Genomic DNA, 18,947 nt, shown 5'->3' on the forward strand with positions numbered 1-18,947 from the left:
GATATATAACATAGGACATAGAATGCCTTGGACTGCGCAGCACAACTACTGGGAGCGAGGTACTTGATACAGTCTAGAACTATTAGCTTAAGAAACAAGGATCAAAAGAAAACACCAGAATTCTATTTAGTTTTTTAATCCCAATCACATGTTGGAGTATTTAGAAACAAAAGGAATGTGGCATGAGCAAAATGAGTGGCAACAAAGATTCAATGCTCCCTCAAAGCAATATGTGTGTAGCCAGTGGTAGTTTAGAAAAGTAATGCACTAACCAAACAACAAATACAGGGACTGTGAAAAAACTATTTTTGCTTGTAAACTGACAGCGTTCAATACAAATATTCCTACTGAATTACAGTCCATAGTTTGTTAGTAACGCATATCCCATAGCGGCCCATGCTATTAGACACACATAGTGTGAGGTTTGTGATATTTGAATTATCACAATTATTGAATTATAAAGTTGACAGAGAGAGAAAAGTGTAGCAAAAAAAGGTTTATCGCTCTGAACTTGTAAGTCTTAATATTTTAAGACTCAACAGATCAGTGAGAGAAAGATACTTTTTATAACTCAGGTCTCATAAGTGCCTACATCTAGATATAATGAACGCAGTCTGCGCTAAAGCCTCCTGACCTGCAGGCGGCAGTGTCGGAAATACCTCCACTTAGTTGACAGGGAGAATGAAGACGATGCGCATGCGCGCGGGAAGGATACGTCACCTCTTCTTCAACGAGCAGCCCGAAAGCGACGTGGCCCTCATTCCTCCGACTGTCTATCTGTCCTACCCGACCTCAGAAACAGGCAAGATAAAATCTTTTCTATTTACTGTTATTGTGTCCCACACGAAGACGACACGCTCACTGTTGTGCTGGTGTTTAACTACGATTCGGTTTTATTGATTTATTTCATCGCGAAACGACGGGATTCAGCCTCGCGTCGCCTTCGACGTCAGCAGCCCGGCCACCCGAAGCTCTGACGCGGATGTTGTGTCTCACTTTGTCCCGCAGCTCGAGCGCCATGGATCAGGTGATGCAGTTCGTGGAGCCCAGCCGGCAGTTCGTCAAAGACTCCATAAGGCTCGTCAAGAGATGCACGAAACCCGACAGGAAAGGTAGGTTTCGTACCGCTGTCTCCTCCGGGTCCCTCCGGTTCCTCCGGTTCCGCTTCCCTCAGCGGCGACTAGTGAAACATTTATACGAGTCAAGACGCGGCACAAGTTTTATGTTTTTTCGTAATTGGCTTTATTTGATTTGTGGTGGATTTCAACATCGATGATCGCTCGCGGTTCTTTCAGAATTCCAGAAAATCGCCATGGCCACGGCGATCGGGTTCGCCATCATGGGTTTCATCGGTTTCTTCGTCAAACTGATTCACATCCCCATCAACAACATCATTGTGTGAGTATAGGGGTGAGGGGTGAGATCGGGGGTGAGGGGTTCAGTCGGTAGAGGTAGTGGACGTCCCGGCTCAGTCCAGGGACGCGACGTCAAACATTTGATCCCATTGCAGTCAGTCATCTGTCCTGAGTGCTTCATTGTCTCCATCTACTCACTACAAACATGTTTAATGAGATCCAATGCTGCAGAAATACACTGAAACATTATTATTCTGTATCTCAAATACAAATACATTTGTGTTCTAAGGTATTAGTACATTCCTATCCTGAAAATGTCACTATATATGTATAATATTTATAAGCTGGAACATCATATCATTGTGATCCCCGTTTGAATACCGTGTACTCTTTTTGCATAATTAATACGTGATGTCAAACCTTTTTTTGTATTGTTACACAACTATCATGGATACTTTACAGCCTAAACATCAGCAGTCAACCAGTCGTGATTGTATTTTTTGGTACATTCATTCATTATTCATTTAGGCCATGATAATAATCTTAATGTTGGCCTGTTTTGTGGAGAAAGTTGTGGCACAAAGATAAATCTTAGCGGTGACGGACACGTTATACTTGTTTTGGGGACTACTTTTGTACAGCAGTGATTCATTGCTTTGCTCAGTCATTCAAACTATTACAGTAATGTTCATGTCCTATTTGGCTTTCACCGATAATTAACAGTGCTTATCTTTTCTTTTTTCCATCTAGTGGTGGTTGAGTCCTGGTGAGGAAGGAAACAAACCTCAATACCCGGGGACAGGAGACAGTGGTGTAAAGTGTGATAGGGGACTGAAGGGATGGCATTTTTACATTCTGTGCACAACATTTATATTTCAATGTGTAAATAAAACAAATGGGAAATTCACAGATTTGTCCCCTATTTGCTTTTCAATCACTGCATTTATAAAAGGAAAAACCGTTTCAACTGTCATCAGGCACAATTATGTTGTTCTAGTTCTTAGCAGAAGCCTTGACGTTAAAGGCACACGGTGCAGGCTGTGATTCCTCAGAGGTATAGCAGAGTCTCGGTCAGGCTTAGATTTATCTTCCTTCATACGGTTAATTTAAAATTTCACCCCGCACGGTGAGGAAGCACATCCAAATACATTAGTCAACAATGATCACTAATGATGTTACGGTCTTTCGGTCAGTTAGTCATTTCCACGCTCTCCAAAAAACTCTCAAACGTATGAGTTGTCCATAGCACGTTCTTCGTAGTCAAATGTGGCCCGAGAAGGAAGTGGGGCTTCCGCTGCGTCATTGCCCATCCTCACAGATGCCCATGCTCCAGATCAAGGGCTGGTCTGTTGTCACGGTTACGGGCTTTCTGGGGTGTCCGGGTCCAACGGGTTCATAGGTGTTCGAGGTGCTCACCAGCTTCCCAAACTGCAGGACCTGGTTACCTGGACAGACGAGACAGACGAGTGATTAAAGTCAGCAGTAATGAGGTTCTACTGAGCCATGCGGCACTTTAAATCGCATGGTTACATCATTCAAACTGTGAGTTTTATAATCTACGCCCATCTGTATCTTTGACTGTCAATAATTCAGCAATATGCCACGGCCTTGTTTGGGAGGATGTGGTCTGCAGCAATTGGTGTCCCCCCCCCCCTGAATAACAGGCAGGGTGGTACTGCATGACTTTGCAGTATGTTACTCTAAGGCCACAGAGCGTACTCCCACTCCACGGTTACTCAAGTGCCAACGAATCCCTCAACTTCCTCCAGCGGGAACGGTGACCACCGAGTCAAATCAGGCCTTTTGTTTGGTCGGATTGCGCCCGCTCAGAGTAAACTCAACTTTTGTGGAGTGGAGCATTTTAAATGAAAAAAGATACAATATTTTTATACATTTTTCAACCAAATGATGAGCTGAGATAAGTCATATCTACCTCCCGATAATCTCACTATTAAGGCCCAATGCTTCAAAAGGTAAACCATATAAGTTGAGAAATGTGGTTGTCTTTGTGCTCCATTGGTGCTGTCTCACTACGGGACATCAATTTGTTCACTCTTGGTTTAAAAAAATAAATATAAAACCAAATTGTAGCACTTTAATCACACTTATCTAGAGCAAGTTGCAAATCGGCTTATTCGATGAAATTGCACTTTCTTGTTTCTTGTTCTTCTGGGTTTGTGTGCTTATGGTTTAAAATGCACTTATTGTAAGTCACTTTGGATAAAATGAAAATGACATGTAATGTAGAAGAAGTGGTGGTTTACTTTATATAAAGCAGGATGAAGGTAAACCTGGCCAACACTGACATCTAGTGGTCCAGGCAGGAAGCTCGGTAGTATGTGTGGTGAGGGGGCGAGACACCAGTAATCCCTCAACAGTTACTCCCAATAAATAAGGCATTATCTTTTTCATCCTGACCGTGCTTTGTATCTTTTAAACTGGCAAAGAGAACCATCTTAATAATGTAAAACACGACAGTTTTCTCTTGTGAGGAATGAATTTATGCAAAATGATGAATCCTTAAGGACAGTTACGGAACCATTAAGCCGCGCTGCAAAAAGGCCCAAGTGGCAGGAGGAGAAATTTGCGTGTCACTTCAGACCTTTAACATTTACATTTATTCACGCACCATTTGCTCTGAAGGAGCCCAGGTGACAAACACGGTGAGAGTGGAGCTGTTGGATCGTGGCTAATGTGAAAAGGGCAAACCTCTACCTCGGGAGATTCCTACCAGGGGCACTTTATTATTCATTCACCGTAGGTTCTAACAATCTGGAGCAAATTGAACAGTGAAATAGGTAAAATAAAAAAGAAATCTGCTTTAATTGGGTTTGCATTTTGTTTGTAATACTTCCCAGAAAAATAAAAAAAAGACCTTCTGCTGCGGCTTTTATCTTCAAGTTGAACAGATCTATTTCTTAAAATCACCCGTCCCAGCACGGCCTTAAACCATGATACACTGTTTTTTAATGATCCCTTAAGCACATCTATTCATCGATCAGCTCTAAAAGCATTGACCTTACTTTTTAAAGCTATTTGATCTAATTAACAGGTATTGCCCGCTTAGTGTGTGAGCAGACCGAGTAGCACAAACAGCAGCTCAAACTAGGGTGGGTGCGTCTGTTTCTACCTGTCAATCATCTCCGCCCCATTAACAACTGTTCTATTTTCATTTCAGGGGATAGAGTTGCCATCTGCTCTTATGAATAATTTGAGCTTTTACAAATTACCTTAAAAAGGCACCAATTTGTCACTCTTCATACACATTCAAATAATATTGAAGGTATGTATTTATTGTCAGTAACAACTGTTATTGTTATATGAACAGGCTGATGGACAGAATAACTGCAATTATAACCCCAAAAGGCGTTGCTTTACTCAGCTTTACTTTGCTTTACTCAGGTGAATAGCAAAAGTGTATTTATTTATTTAGTATTTAAAATACTTCCAGTAGCTATAATACGAGTATGTTGTTTCCAGTTAAACTTTAGTTTCATAAACTTTGACTCAAATCTCAAAGCTATTACTGTAATAAATTGTAAATCACTAAACTCTAACGGTTGTTGTGAGCAACTCAATCCTGGGTCTTAGAATAAAGCTTTTGTGATTATTTATATATATAATTCAAACCGCAATAACAAAACCAATTAATCATAGAACCTTTTTTGGCGAACGTTACGCTTCACACATCACACTACACACTATTAACCCAAACCAACACCTTATGATTGCATTGTTTCAACATCTTTCACACAAAATAATGAAAAATAAAGAATTTCATGAATATGCAAAAATAGTTTTGGCGCAATCACTTCATGCCAAGGCAAAAAATGAACACAAAGGAACAAAGGCTGAGGAGAATGAAGCGAATCATTTGTCCACAGGCGCCTGCACGCACATCAAACGAAAAAAAGCTACTGTGCTTCAAAGACTGCCACACGAGCACGGCGTCGGACCAGCTCGGCTGAGAGGAGTAAAACAAGCTGCATGTGAAGTTTGGCTGCTTAATAATTGAGTGAACAGAGCCGCGGCGTGTAAGAGAATCGTTTTGGACTGTTGTTTGAGTCTCACTCTGGAGTTTTCACTCAGGGGGATGCGTCTTTCTCTCACCAGCTTAGAGCAACAAAGCTTTTCCAAACAGCCGGGACAAATAAAGGAGTCCAGGCAGATATCGCAGTGTTCTTTGTCGTGTGCGTATTTTACCTTCACTGCTCTCTTCGGGGAAAAAACCCACAAGGCCACATGTAAAGATTAACAGGGATCTCATTATGAGCATCATATTCCTTTCCGTTTGAACAGGTTTTAGATATTCTCCTCAACAAGTTTCTTCTTCAATACTTACTCAATAACTAAATAATAATTGACATTAATGTTAACTAGCATCAGTGTGGCAATAATGGATCTCAAATTAGGTTCCTCAGCAGGCTGCCAAGACTCAACAGCTTTACATTTGTCCAAAGATCTTCACCACAGCCCAGTTGGATCGTATCACAGCGAGGAAGGAGGCTTCCAGGTGTAAACGGTGACGTCTGGTGCAAGCAGCCGGACTCCCACCAGAGGCAGCAGAGCACTGCAGACAACCACAGGACGGCCCCGTGGCTCCTACAGCTACAAACACACATTGTCCCCCTCCAGCTGTCCTTCACGCACATCTTCTCTTAGAAGCACGCACACACAGACGGGACACCCCCCCCCGCGCGAAAACTCTTTACCGCCCAAAAAGCTTTCAGATGGCTTCATTAGTAATCCCCTCCTCAAAGCTGATAGCGATCGATGGCCACCCCCCCCCCTCCACTCCTCCTCCTCCTCGCAAAGGGGACCAAAATGAGCGTCGCACCCTCCAGTGATAACAATGGAGATGTTTGCTGCCTGTAATTGCATTTCCAGCGCCACAGCCGAAAGGGCCCGTCAGCTGTAAGTAGACCGTATTTACACAACAAATTACCCAGGAGAGGGGGTGGGAGGGGGTGGGAGGGGAGACGCGCAGACACTCAGGCTGCAGTCGGACAGGTAGAGAGGGGAATTATGGGTATTATGGGGGGGGGGGGCGTTTTGGCACAAGGAGAGAAGACTGTGCTCCATTTCGCCTCTCCACATGGCAGACAGGTTCTCAAAAGGACATGTTGGAAAAGCTTTTCTAAACAGCAATAGATTAGCCACATTATGTGGAGGTCAGCGTGCACGCGAGTCCACAGTCTGCGGGAAGCCGTTTGTGTCCCAGGTGTCTGTTTGAGTTAATGTCCTCAAAAACGATGGCCATATGTTCCATTAAACGCAGTTTGTTTGGCAAAGATAACGCTGATCTCTTCACTTTGCTCAACGCGCAGGTCGCAGCTGTTAGAAATCATTTTGGTCTTCCCACTCGTCCGTCCCGCCGCCGTCACTCAAAGAGCTGGAAGGCGATCGCTGTCTCAACCAAGACGCAGATCGATACGGAGGCGAGCAAAAGCGGGCCCTTATTTTCCAGAGCTGACTTTTGCTAATCACCCGTAATGGGGGGGGAGGAAATTGTTTGTGGAAAGGAAAAGCGTTGCGTGAGTCAGCGTGGTCCGAGAGGCACATGAACTTACACCGAGAAGACCATTTTATCCCCTCCAATAATTCTGAACGCGCGAATCCCCCTGTTAACGCGGCTCGTCGTCGAGGGGCAAATTGAGCTCATTCAGTCTGATCCTCCACTGTGCTATCAAACTTCATCACGCGTCACAGTTTGAGAGAGAAAATCATTTTCTATAAATCATGTTTGTTCAATGCCGAGCTGTCCAATTACTAAGATGAGGTGAATATGTGACTGTGTTTCTTTATACTCAAACCCTGCCCAATGCCCCCTTTGGAAAAGACAGCGTACGTCTTGCAATCCATGGACTGTACGGTATCTGTACTTTTGCAAGGTACAACAAGAGAGTAATAAGGTGAAAAGAATACACATTTAATGGTTTGAATTTAAGGCCTGTTTCACCTCCACAGAAGCGAATGGTTGTTAGTTTGTAGATGGATGAGGAAAACACTTGTGTTAGTGTACAATACTGTGCCAAGCGTTATCTAACGTTATCTAAGATTTGTACCGGGTTTACTGGTTAAGCCATTCAGATGCTAATGCCTGAGTTTTATTTGTATAGCTGATTACACTCCTTTAAAGTTTAAACAATGATCACACGGCATGAAAATGGAACTAAAAAAAATCCAACTTTCACATTATTTTAGTATTATAATACAATTTTAATAACATGTACAAATCGAATTTTTGAATCACCGTGAAGCTTGTGGTTATTCAAGCCCCGAACTGTGCATATGGCACCAGCCTGCAATCTGAATAAGGTGTCCTTCCTTTTCTCCACCTGACAGTCTGCTCATATTCAAGGCTATTTATTGGCCATGACATGAGCCAAGGCTTGCACTAGCATTGTTAGCACCATCTGCTGTGCAATGATAGCCACTTCCATTAAATGTTTATGACGGGTTTGACTGAGAGAGAGAGAGTGCGTGTGTGCGTGTGTGTGGGAGGGCGAACGCTGCCTCTGCTTAAGTTGACCTTCAGATAAGAAAACCCGTCCCTGCTGAATTCTGAATGCGGTATCAATCAGCAGGAGAGGCAGGAGTGCAAAAAGCATGTTGTTAGCAGGGGCTGATTGTTATGTTATTGTGTTTTCGCCTCAGTGCGGGGGGCGGGGGGGGTTTGGGGGGGTTAGTTGGTGTGTTTGTGCGAATGAATATCCTGCCATGCATACTTGTGTCTACTGTCTTTGCAGCAGGCCAGAGCTTGTTGGCCTAACGTTAGTGAACGTGTGCACTCTTCCTCGGCATCCCCGGCTTGTCTGCAGCTCCACAGGGGGTACTACTCTCAGCTTCATCACCCCCTCCTCCTCCTCCTCCTCCTCCTCCCCGTGTGTGATGTGCACAGCGCCAGAATTCTACAGATCCGTAAATAAAACCACAAAACAGCAGTTTCCCTTCCCGCTGCCACACAGTGCGCGTACACGTTTCCTTTCCCCTCGCTCGGACCTCGGTGAGTGGGAGCGAAGGAGGCGGCGAGGAGCCGGGGAGAGGGCGGGCAAAAGGGCAGAGAGGCCCGTCGTCATTATGCAGCGGAGGAAAGAGAGCGGAAGTGAATATGGGGAATGAAAGAAGGAGCAGGTGAGATGAAAAGGGAGAACCGGTTCTTAACTTTAGTCTGGATCCCAGAAAAAAATAGAAACGTGGTGAGAATGCAGACAGAAAAACACGGTCAGGGACAGAGGAGAGATAAGAGATGTGAAAAAGGATAAGGGAAGGTCGGCTTCTCAGGAAACAGAAGGAAAAGGAGAGATCTTACAGTACAGATGTGCGCCTCTGGCAGGGACACTGAGTAAGAACTAATATTATCCGTTTGACCACGAGATAAAGGGCATTGCTTTAACTTTGAAAACAATCCTTTCCCGATATCCTGAACGCCCCCCCCTGAGTGCTGACATCTCGAGCCAACATAGTCTTACGTTTCTAAATCAAAATATTGAACCACAAAGTGGGATTTAGTATAATTGTATAATTGCACTTGACCCAAATCTGTAGGAACAAAGAATGAGCTACTCGCCCCCCGGGAGACTTCCTGTTAAGGGTTCAATGGAAAAAAATGGAGCATGCAGTGAAGTCCTTATTAAAAATCTATCTCATTTGCAAGCCAATGTGTTTGTGAAGGCGTACGTTTCATAAACAGCATGTTCTCCTCACCAGCGAGGACAGGCTTTCTAATCTTGCCCAAAGTTTACTTTTAATTACGATTTTTCAATTGCTTTGGCTCCGTAAGAGACCCTGCTGCTGAAATCCATCTGTGTTCACATGTTTGTGTTTTATCAAACTCTGCACCTGTTTGTATTAAATCTGTGTGTGTGTGTGTGTGAGATGTTGGACTAGTTTGTCTGTGTGTGTGTGTGTGTGTGTGTGTGTCGGCGCCGGTGCAAATCTCCCGGGGGAATGAGTTGAGAAAGCTCACCTGTGGGGGGTCATTTGAAGGTCTTTGCCCGTCCTGATGACATTTTCAAGCACCTTGTTTGGAGCAGCGTGTGGGTGAGGGCGGCTTTATCAGTGTAGCATTTGGAGACGGTGCGAGCGAGAAGGACAGCTGGATGCATGAATGTGTGCAGGGAAAGGAGCGCGCGTCTTTGTCCGAGACTCCGAGAACACACGTGCAACGTTTGTGCATGCGTGTGTCAGACTGTGGCATTGTATTAGGAGAGATAACGGCTTCATAGAGTATGCCATTTTAGATCATTGTATAGTATGTTGTTACTCTTAAAAATATTACAGACAAGCTCAAATGTTGTAGCTTGAAAGAATATTAAAGAACTTTGATCTCAACCTCCAAGCCAACATGGATGAGGTATCGCTAAAGCCCCCACGGTAAAAATAAGAATAGTTTGTCTACTATTCTATGAACTGAACGAGCTCCATTTGCTGACTCACATCATGCAATATGGCCAGGAGCTCAAGAACAGCTACTTAATGGACCAAGGCAACTAAATATTTCATAATTAAAAGGTGATGACAAAGGAAGTGGATCCACTGTTCATTTTACTGGACAAGAACATTTTCCAGCAGGAGCCCTTCAGAGTATCTTCATCAGTCAGGGCCTCTCGATACACTGTGGTGGATATGTATGTATCTCTCTATTTATATATACACTCTATTTTCCTCTTTTTTTTTTTACATGTGTTCCCACAGTAATTATGTCCTGGGCTCTGAGTGCTGCTAGGACCTACAGTCAGTGCTGTACCTGAACGCATCCCGTATGGAAACAAAAGGTGGAGTACGGCTGCTGCTGCTGCTGCTGCTGCGTCACAGCACAGTCTGCCAAGACACCGTCTAATTCAGAAGTCAACATTTAATCACGAGTTACCGTATTACCATCTCCAACATTGTCTTTAGTATTAACAACCACATGAAGGGATGAATCCTCTCAGCCTATAAATAGAAATACACACTTGATCTTCAGTAGCATTCCTCCTGATTTGCATTTCCTTGAGCGAGGCCATATTTCCCCAGTAGGTGCGTTAGCGCCCCCCCCCCCCCAGGTATTTAATAGACATATCAAATCAATCTGGACTAAAGTTATGAGTAAAAACCTGGAAAAAAATGTGACATTTCTCAAGATTTAGGAATACATATCTTAATACTGAAATAACAAGATCACAAACTGTCACAATATTAATATTATACTGATTTATTGCCCAACTCCAATGTCTGTGTGTTAAGTGTCTGCTGGTTGGAGCGTGGATGTATGAGCCGGTACTGAAGTTATGAGGAACTGCTTATTTGCATAATTTAAACTGGATGTAAACCGAAGAATGAAACGCCTCATCAGCCTCACTGTCATCAGTGTGCTGACAGCCATTGTTCATGCTCCACAAACGTTTATCTTGCCGTTTGTCACTTTGGTAACACACACACACACACACCGAAGGAAACCAACAAGCAATGAAATCAATACAAGTGCACACACACGCCGCTTATACAGAACACAAGCATATGAAATAAAAGATACAATCACACCGACCCGCTCAGTCGATCACACACACACACACACACACACACACACACACACACACACACACACACACACACACACACACACACACACACACACACACACACACACACACACTATATGCAGAGCTGGTCTGTGCATGACAGCCATATCAATTTGTTGGTCATTATGATCCACGCTAAGCTGAAAAACATCATGACGAAGCAGGTTCTAACGCGCACAATCAACAAACGCCACAGGCAATAACTCTGTGTTGCTGCAGCACGAAGGCGTTTTTTAATATTAAGCCCTCGGTCGAGTGGCCGAGTCATAGAAATGACTACGGTAGTTTACCGCACGCCACACACACCTACACACACACACAAGGTGGTGGTTCTGTCAGTCACAGACGGAGCCCTGTGGTCTCACTGACCTGCATAACCCTAATCATCCATGGCTTTTTCCTTGGCGGAATATAGATTTATGTTGATTTAAGAGTCCTCCAAAAGCACCGTTGGAGAAATTTCATCTGCAGAGAATAGTTCTTGACCGGTATTTCTTTCTCAAGGAACATAGCAGATGGCCACAAATAACACGCATAATGGGGAATAAGTGTTTTAACCCTTGTACGTTTGGATCAGTGGGACGCGTTTTTCTGTTTATTAGATAAAAAATAATACGATTCATTATTTTTTTTTCCAACTCCATTTTAACCGCCCCCCCACTACACATTTACATTGCACACATGGTGTTCGGGTCCACTGGACCCGGGGCAAATAATAAGTGTGGAAATTGTAAGTCCTGTGTACCTTCAGTCTCAAGTGTCCACTGGGATTCAGGACACACTGACATCAGGGGACGAGAGTTGTCCTGAGGGACTCAGTGGACACATCACATACGTCGACATCGTATTTTTTGGTTTTAATTGCTTCCAGTTGTGATCAAGCAAACATGTTGAGTATTTTAACATGAGGCATACAATTTATTACGAACCGAAAAAAAAACAAGGGTTAAGAGGAGTCAGTCAGCCTGAGCCGTGCGCTGGTCATTTTAACTGTGCTCCACTCTATTTCAAAATAAAGGGTTTTTTAAAAAGCCTGGTGTCAAAACATCAAGCTAGCAGCAGCAGGTGTTTCAGGTCCTCGGGGTTTTATGGTTGATGGGATACACTTGTGTTGTTGTATTTGAGTTGATTTTGTGTGGACACAACAACAACACACGTGCCTGAAATGGAGGCAGAGTGCTTGTCTGATTTGCTGAATATTGTCATTGTAAAAGGAGGCAAACTGACGGGAGACAATTGTTTTTTATTATTATTTGTCTTCTTTTAACACAGCCTCCGTCACACAAGTCAGTTATCAAGAACACAACACGGTTCTTTAGTTGTCAGCGCCGAGGTTACAAACACCGACAATAACATAAACTCAAAACAGATTATAGACATCAGTTAAAAAAAAAGGTTGCACTGTATTTTAGTGAAGCAAAATATATATAAGATATCCAGTAAGCATGCATGGGAGGGAGAAGTGCAAAATGGCAACACCACCTTCTTCTTTACTGCAGCCTTCACTTATTGAAGGAACCTTTCTTTGTAGCATCTTCCGTCTGACAAAGCTAGGAAGTCACTTTTCATTTAGTAATTAAGTGAAATTAATGGAATGTGGGTCCACTGCCTTATAAACCCACGAGGTCTCGACCCGTTGTGTGTATTCCACATCTGCATGACACTGTTATTTTGGTCGAACCAAGTTACAGTTAAAAAAAAAACGTAATCATGACTAAACAATTTATTAAAGATGTTGTCCGGCCAAACACCAGATGTTTAATGAAGATAGTTTTGTTGATATACACGTTTTTCTGCCAATTCTTTTTGGGGAGAGGCTGTGGATGAAAAGGAAAATATGCTAAATCTGATACATTCGTGTCCCGGAGAGCGTCGTATGCACGCTACTTCCATGAATTAGGGGAAGATAATTAATCAAAAAAAAAATAGAAAACAGCAACAGTAAAAAAAAAAACCTCTCATTACAAACTACCCAAAGGTGCAGCGTTGAAAGTAACGGGCTCAGTGGCAACAGGCTGCTGAATCTCTTAACCCGTCTTAGTGAACGGCTACCAATAAACACCACTGCATTATGTTCCACTGATCAATAAAGTCTGGGTCAGGCACAGACTGTTGTTTTACAACAGAATTGACCATGTTTACTGCGCACACATCTGTTACAGCACAGTCCCCCGCAATTAGTCACGAGTTCCAGTCATTAGATTTCACCGTGGCCTTCACTTACAACAGGAAGTCCGTTACTTTGAGTTCTCCCATCTGTTCTCCTGGTCCCTCCTCGTATGTTGGAAAGGTTTGTTGCTAGTTCTCCTCAGATGATGTTACGCGTTCTCCACATTCTCAGGGAATACTTGACAAGTATGCCGATTACAATTTTTCCACAAAACATAATATGCACCCGAAAAAAAAAAAAAACCCATCAAGGGCATCCAATTATAATGGAAGAGAGGCAAGATGTGCCAACTCACTTGAAAAGAAGGAACTTCGTCAACGTCATGGTGGATAAAAAATGATCAGAAGAGAACAGAACAAAAGTCAAATACTACCATTTAAAAACTAAATGGTAGTTCATTACGAAGCCGTAGAAACACTTTGACTCCAGATTTTATATTTATATTATATCATTTTTTGTGAGTTTTTTTTCCCGTTTAGACTTGATATTGTAAACAAACACCCTGCCATTCTTCTACTGGAATATCTTCATTGAGATCTAACCACTAAGTGAGCTTTGTTGCAACTATAAACATTTTGTGAAATCGGCACACTGATCTCCTGCCTCATAATGGCTCGGGCTCGTCTTTTCTCTGTAAAGATTTGACAGACCTTTGACAGATGTCTTTTATACTAAGAAATTGATTTGATCTTTTCACCAAGAGAGTTCCAGGGAGGACTATGTAAGGTTTAAACATACACGGACCTTAAAAAGATTTTCTTTTCAGATTCAATTTAAAGAGAGCACAATGTGTTTCATTTAAAACAGTCTCTACAGGCAGGGATTCCCTCAAAATGCGTCTCTCTCTTTGTGCGTTTGCTTGACCTTTTTTGCAAATTAACATTTTTATTTCTCGGAATTCTTTCTATGACTGCGAATTGGCATTTCATCTCCCAAAAGTAGCTTCATATCACTAGTATAAATGGACTGAACAGCTCCAAGCATAAAGAGTGCATTATCATGTCCAGTCACTAACACAAGCTTGACCAAATCCGCCATCCTGAGTGACTACTTTTACATTTTTAAAGTAAATATATCCTGCATATTTTTGTTTTATTCAGTGTGGAACTACCTCCAAACGCCCGCTGGCAAAATAGCATCTTTGGATCCATATTTCTTTAGCTGTTGCATCATCGAGTGTGAGACCCCTTCACCTCTCAATCATCTGCCCACACATGCCGTCTTTCCCCAAGATACAGCCTCAGCACCAGGGCTCCATTTTTATTCATGTTGAGCGCTTCAGGGCTGTTTAATGTATTCATCTTTCACAGTGAATATTAATAAGCCTTTACATATGGCAGTTTCACAAACATACACTCTGCATAAAACATATTGTAATCACTTCAACCTTTAACATATTTATCTGGTTTTTAGTGGGTTGGAAAGACAAGTTCACTTTATGAGTGATGGAAATATGTTGCGTTTACATAACAACGGGCTTTAGTGGGATTACATGGCGCGCTTTGAATAAGCTGCTCCCCACAATTTTTCTGTAATCTGTGTGCGGTCGGCACAAGGAGAAGGTGTCATTAATTGTTTGCGTAGTGTAATAACGGGGCTTTGCTACATGCTTACTGAACCTATGAATGCGTGTGTCTGTTCCCCCTGATGCACAAGCTTCAGGGGTAAAACAGCACGACGCGGCAAGGTGTTAAGGAAAGGAAGAGCGACTTTGATGTCATTGTCACACTTTCTAAACAGGGGTGAAAAACAAGACAATTACAGCTAACTAAAGGCCAAACCACGATACTTAAAACTTATAATTTCATATTTCAACTCCAATACTTTGTTTCCACAGTCAGTGAAATTGGTGGGGATTTGCCCCAACGCAGGAAGTGCGTGCAAGCGGCTGGCAAAGCTGAATGTATCTCCAGCTCTGCGAGATTTAATGACCGACTCTGCTAAACAGCACGATCGGTGTAGATAAATCCATAATGCCAGAGAGAGTGCAGAGAAAACGCACAACTTATAGATTACTCTAGAGACTAATGTGGCTGGAAATTCCCACGCACAAGCACAGTGTGATCAGAGGGTGCTGCGCTGCAGAGCTGAGCATGTCCATGCTTTCCAGGGGCTACTCCTTTCTCGCTTCCATGACTATGAAGACCTGATGACATCCCTTTACGCAAGATTAATATTACAGTGGTTACGTGCTGTGGGTGGTCCACTGCCACTTATTTTCTGCAGGGTAGAGCAAGGGCGACGTAGTGCACAACAGTGACGAAAATGAGCACAGGGGAAAAAATAGAGGTTAGAGCTACTTAATGCAAACAAATTGGCAGGGGTCTGAAATTGTTACTGCAGGCCACAGCAATCAACAATCGTAGCCCGGCCGACAGGAGCGTGGTCAAGGTTTATGGTCCCGGCCACGACCAATCAAGGCTGCAAAGAACTCAGCCTTATTTCACATAATTATTGGTATCATCAGCCAGGTTTGAGCTCCTGCACTAAAGCAAATGAGGGGGGAAAACAGCCTTGACTGACTGCTTTGTGATGCTACAAAGATTTGAGATTGCAAAAAAAACACATTGCATGTCTCTGAAATGTATTTTGGGGGCTAAATAAAAAACATTTTTAATATGAGATTCATGCTCTCTATTGCTGACCCTGCTAACCGTTTTAATCCAGACTGAAGCAGTCATCGACTGCACTTCCACTTTTGCAATTACAACTAAAAACAGAAAACCGCATGTGGTACCTCAAAAGGCTTTTTCAACCTCTTATGGGAAGAAAACCGGTGTGGGTTCATTGGCTGCATAAATCAGGCCAAACAAAGGCAGACCTCTCAAAAGCAAAAGTGGTGGTCTTTTGCAGGTTTGTCTTAAGAGTGTGAAATGTCACTTGAAGTACACATGTTTTGGCATTTGTAGTTCTAAATCTTGAGCCTGAATTCTACACAGGCAGAACAAGCAGCTAAAACCAAACGCCAGAAAAGCTTCCACAGATGGCCGCTGCATTGTTTCATCCGAGAACGGAACAGATGTGCGGCCTGACATTTAGAATAATGGCAACTCGAACAAACGAAAAAGATAAAATCTGCTGGAAATAAACAGTATTGCAAAACAGATCAGCAAATGAGTTGTCCCGATTTTGCTCAATTAGCAAGACTTTTAAAGGAAAAACAATTTTGATCAGCTTTCCTAAAGATCAACGTGTTTAACTGTTGAAATCATAAGTTATTACCGCCATCACGGAGGACGACGTGGAGAATACGTGCAGTTGGGCTGATCAAGACTGTGCAGTGCTTCTTGGTTTGCATGTGTCCTGTTTGAAAACACACCAGAACAGAACAATCCCTTCTCCTGCAGAGAAGCATCCATCAGAAGAAGAAGTGCACACTCCCCACCTCTAGGGCCACATTATTGGACAAGGGCTCCAAAAGCGTGGCGGAGTCGCTGGAGCCAGAAACAGGAACCCTGAAGCATGTCCCACTCTGAGGCAGATGTCACGAGCCGCAGGAAAAAGTGCTGTCAGAGTGAGACGAGGGCAGGAGAGCGCCGTCAGAGAGCAACCCGTCGTCAACCGCGAGCAACCGACTCATTTGTCTCAATCGGGCCGTTTGAAAGGAGGTGAGCGCCCGGCTTCGGCAGAGCAGGATGAAGCACGCGACGGAGCAGGGGGAGGAGGGTGTCGGGCGGATTTCGCTCCAGCAATCACGTCGCGCTACCGAGACTTGAAAAAGAGTTTCCTAGTGGTTCGGCCAAAAAGCATTGTGTGCGTCATCCAGGTCCCACAAGCGTGTTGGATGCATTTCCTTTGGAGTTTAAACATTTGCAGAGATGATTTGAAGCCCCCGCATGGTTTACCTGCATGCATACTATTACGCGGGCTTATTTGTCTCTGCATTTGCTGGCACACTGGGGTGTTTCTTCATGAGTCACTTGTTAATTCCTGGAACGGCAGAAGAAACCGTTGGCCGGAACGCGTGCAGCATTAGTCACGTCTCCTCGTGCACGTCCACTAGCGCGGAGGAAATGTGGACCAACACACATCAGAGACATTTCACCAACTCCAGATGGGACCTTTGGAATTAGTAGTTTTGGGAAAGACACATTCGCTGGCGGAACAAAAGCAAATGCAGTGCAAAGGCAGCATGTTGTGGTATTATATGGGGCTTTGTGCTGGACTATTTCTTGGCTGGGCACAGTTACCTCTAGGACTTAATCTCTGGAACCTTTCTGAAAATGGACTACATTAAAGCCAAGTGTGGAGTTTGTGTATGTGTGCGTGTGCATGTGTGTGCCTACCAGCTCCTCCTTGCACATATCGACATTCTGGACATAAACCTGTCCACTTATCACAAATAACTGAAAGGGAGGAGTGGATAATGTGTTCATGGGACATATTCACATGAATAAAAAGTAAGAAAAAACGCTGGTAAATTATGTCATTAAGGAATATTGCCCTGAGCTAATGGTGAAATCCTACAGCCCATCTGAAAATACACACATATGCGCGAATGCAAGCTCACGCACGGACACTCGGAGCGATATATGTGCACACACTCAATGACAGCATTTACCGACGGAATCCTCGGGGGACTTTAGAACCGATGATTGAAAATTAATGTAACATAGAGAAGGTGATAAGGAGCTCGGCTGACAGTATCTCATAATGAAAGAGAGGATAGCGGCAGTCTCAGGCGGGAGGCGGGATTAGAATAGAAGAGAGCAAATTGGAAGGTGCCCGGAAAGAAAAAAAGGGAATGAGAGAAGGGAACGAGAGAACGAATAAATTATCACAGCTCAGTAGGAGTATGAGAGAGCGGCGACAGATTTACAGCGACTCGGAAGTCCATCCGTCTCCAGCCCGACACGCTCATCACATCCCGTTCAGGATGCCACACTCAACATGCAGCGCCCTCCTGCATGGATGTTAGCGCACCACAGTCACTTCGTGGAGCACTTCCTTCCTACATTGTTACCCCTTTCTACACTGCAGTCACTTCATTATTTAGCAGTACACTCCCTTCCTGTAGTATCATTACCGCAGTGCAGTCCTTTCATTAGACAGCAGTCTCCACAAAGACTCTCTTGAGCCACGGCCGCGCACGGCTTCCTCCGATGCCTTATGATTTTGTGGATTTTTCTCTACCGGACTGCCCGACTATATAGGAGTTTCTAGACAAAGCCTTGGGATCGAGCAATTTCTTTTAACCAGGACTTCTTGGATAAATTAAAATAAACATTTATTAAAAAACATTACAGGTTTGCATTAAAAAAATCTGATAAAATCATAAAGTATGCAAAATTATTCAGGCATAAACACATCAAGCGCAAACCTGCCTTCATTTTGAGATGCAGAATTAATTTGTGTCAATTGATCTGAATGACAATCATGTGCTAATTGCCTGCAGATTGCTTCCTCCATGACCTCCAGGGGTCGACGGTGCTGCCAGCAGTTTCACCTTTATCCCGGTTCTGTACCATATTGGACATCAACCCTCCGGGGCTGTATTCATTAATAAGCTTCCAAGTACTAAACACAAGCTTCTAGTGACAAAATTCTAAGGAACTTTTTAGAAATTTGATGTTGCAGACAAATTGCATGCATGCAACAAAGAAAGCAAATGAACGAATGCAATGGGAATACTTTGCAAGTAAGCCTATATTGTAGTACACTTTTAAAGCTGGCGTATAGCTCACAAGCTTCTGAATAGACAATATTATATGCTTTTTTGCCCATTATCGACAAAAATGCCCATTTATTCTTGGGGTTAAGCAGTTCAATCTTTTTAAAAGGATACGTCATGGCTAGAAACAAGGTCAGCCACACCGCTTCACTGGTGGGTAAAAGGGTTTGTCTCATGCTTGCGATGAG

General features: G+C 43.4%; 2 protein-coding genes across 8 annotated transcripts in view; one reads left to right on the forward strand and one right to left on the reverse strand.

Annotated features, from left to right (window-relative positions):
• Positions 1-162: 162 nt before the first annotated feature.
• Positions 163-2,262, forward strand: sec61g (SEC61 translocon subunit gamma). The gene is made up of 4 exons (XM_078095818.1): positions 163-802; positions 1,009-1,112; positions 1,296-1,398; positions 2,106-2,262. Exons 2-4 carry the CDS (start codon positions 1,019-1,021, stop codon positions 2,113-2,115), a joined length of 207 nt encoding a protein of 68 aa, XP_077951944.1. The 5' UTR covers positions 163-802; positions 1,009-1,018; the 3' UTR covers positions 2,116-2,262.
• tpk1 (thiamin pyrophosphokinase 1) overlaps positions 1,219-18,947 on the reverse strand; it is a 50,210-nt gene continuing 32,481 nt past the window's right edge. For all 7 annotated transcript variants that reach the window (XM_078095816.1, XM_040166979.2, XM_078095817.1 and 4 more), the window contains one exon: positions 1,219-2,800. In XM_078095816.1, the coding sequence (XP_077951942.1) occupies positions 2,655-2,800 (146 nt within the window). In that variant the 3' untranslated portion in view covers positions 1,219-2,654. The remainder of the gene's footprint in view (positions 2,801-18,947) is intronic.

The sequence above is a fragment of the Gasterosteus aculeatus genome, chromosome 21 (assembly GCF_964276395.1).
Source record: "Gasterosteus aculeatus chromosome 21, fGasAcu3.hap1.1, whole genome shotgun sequence".
Lineage (NCBI taxonomy): Eukaryota > Metazoa > Chordata > Actinopteri > Perciformes > Gasterosteidae > Gasterosteus > Gasterosteus aculeatus.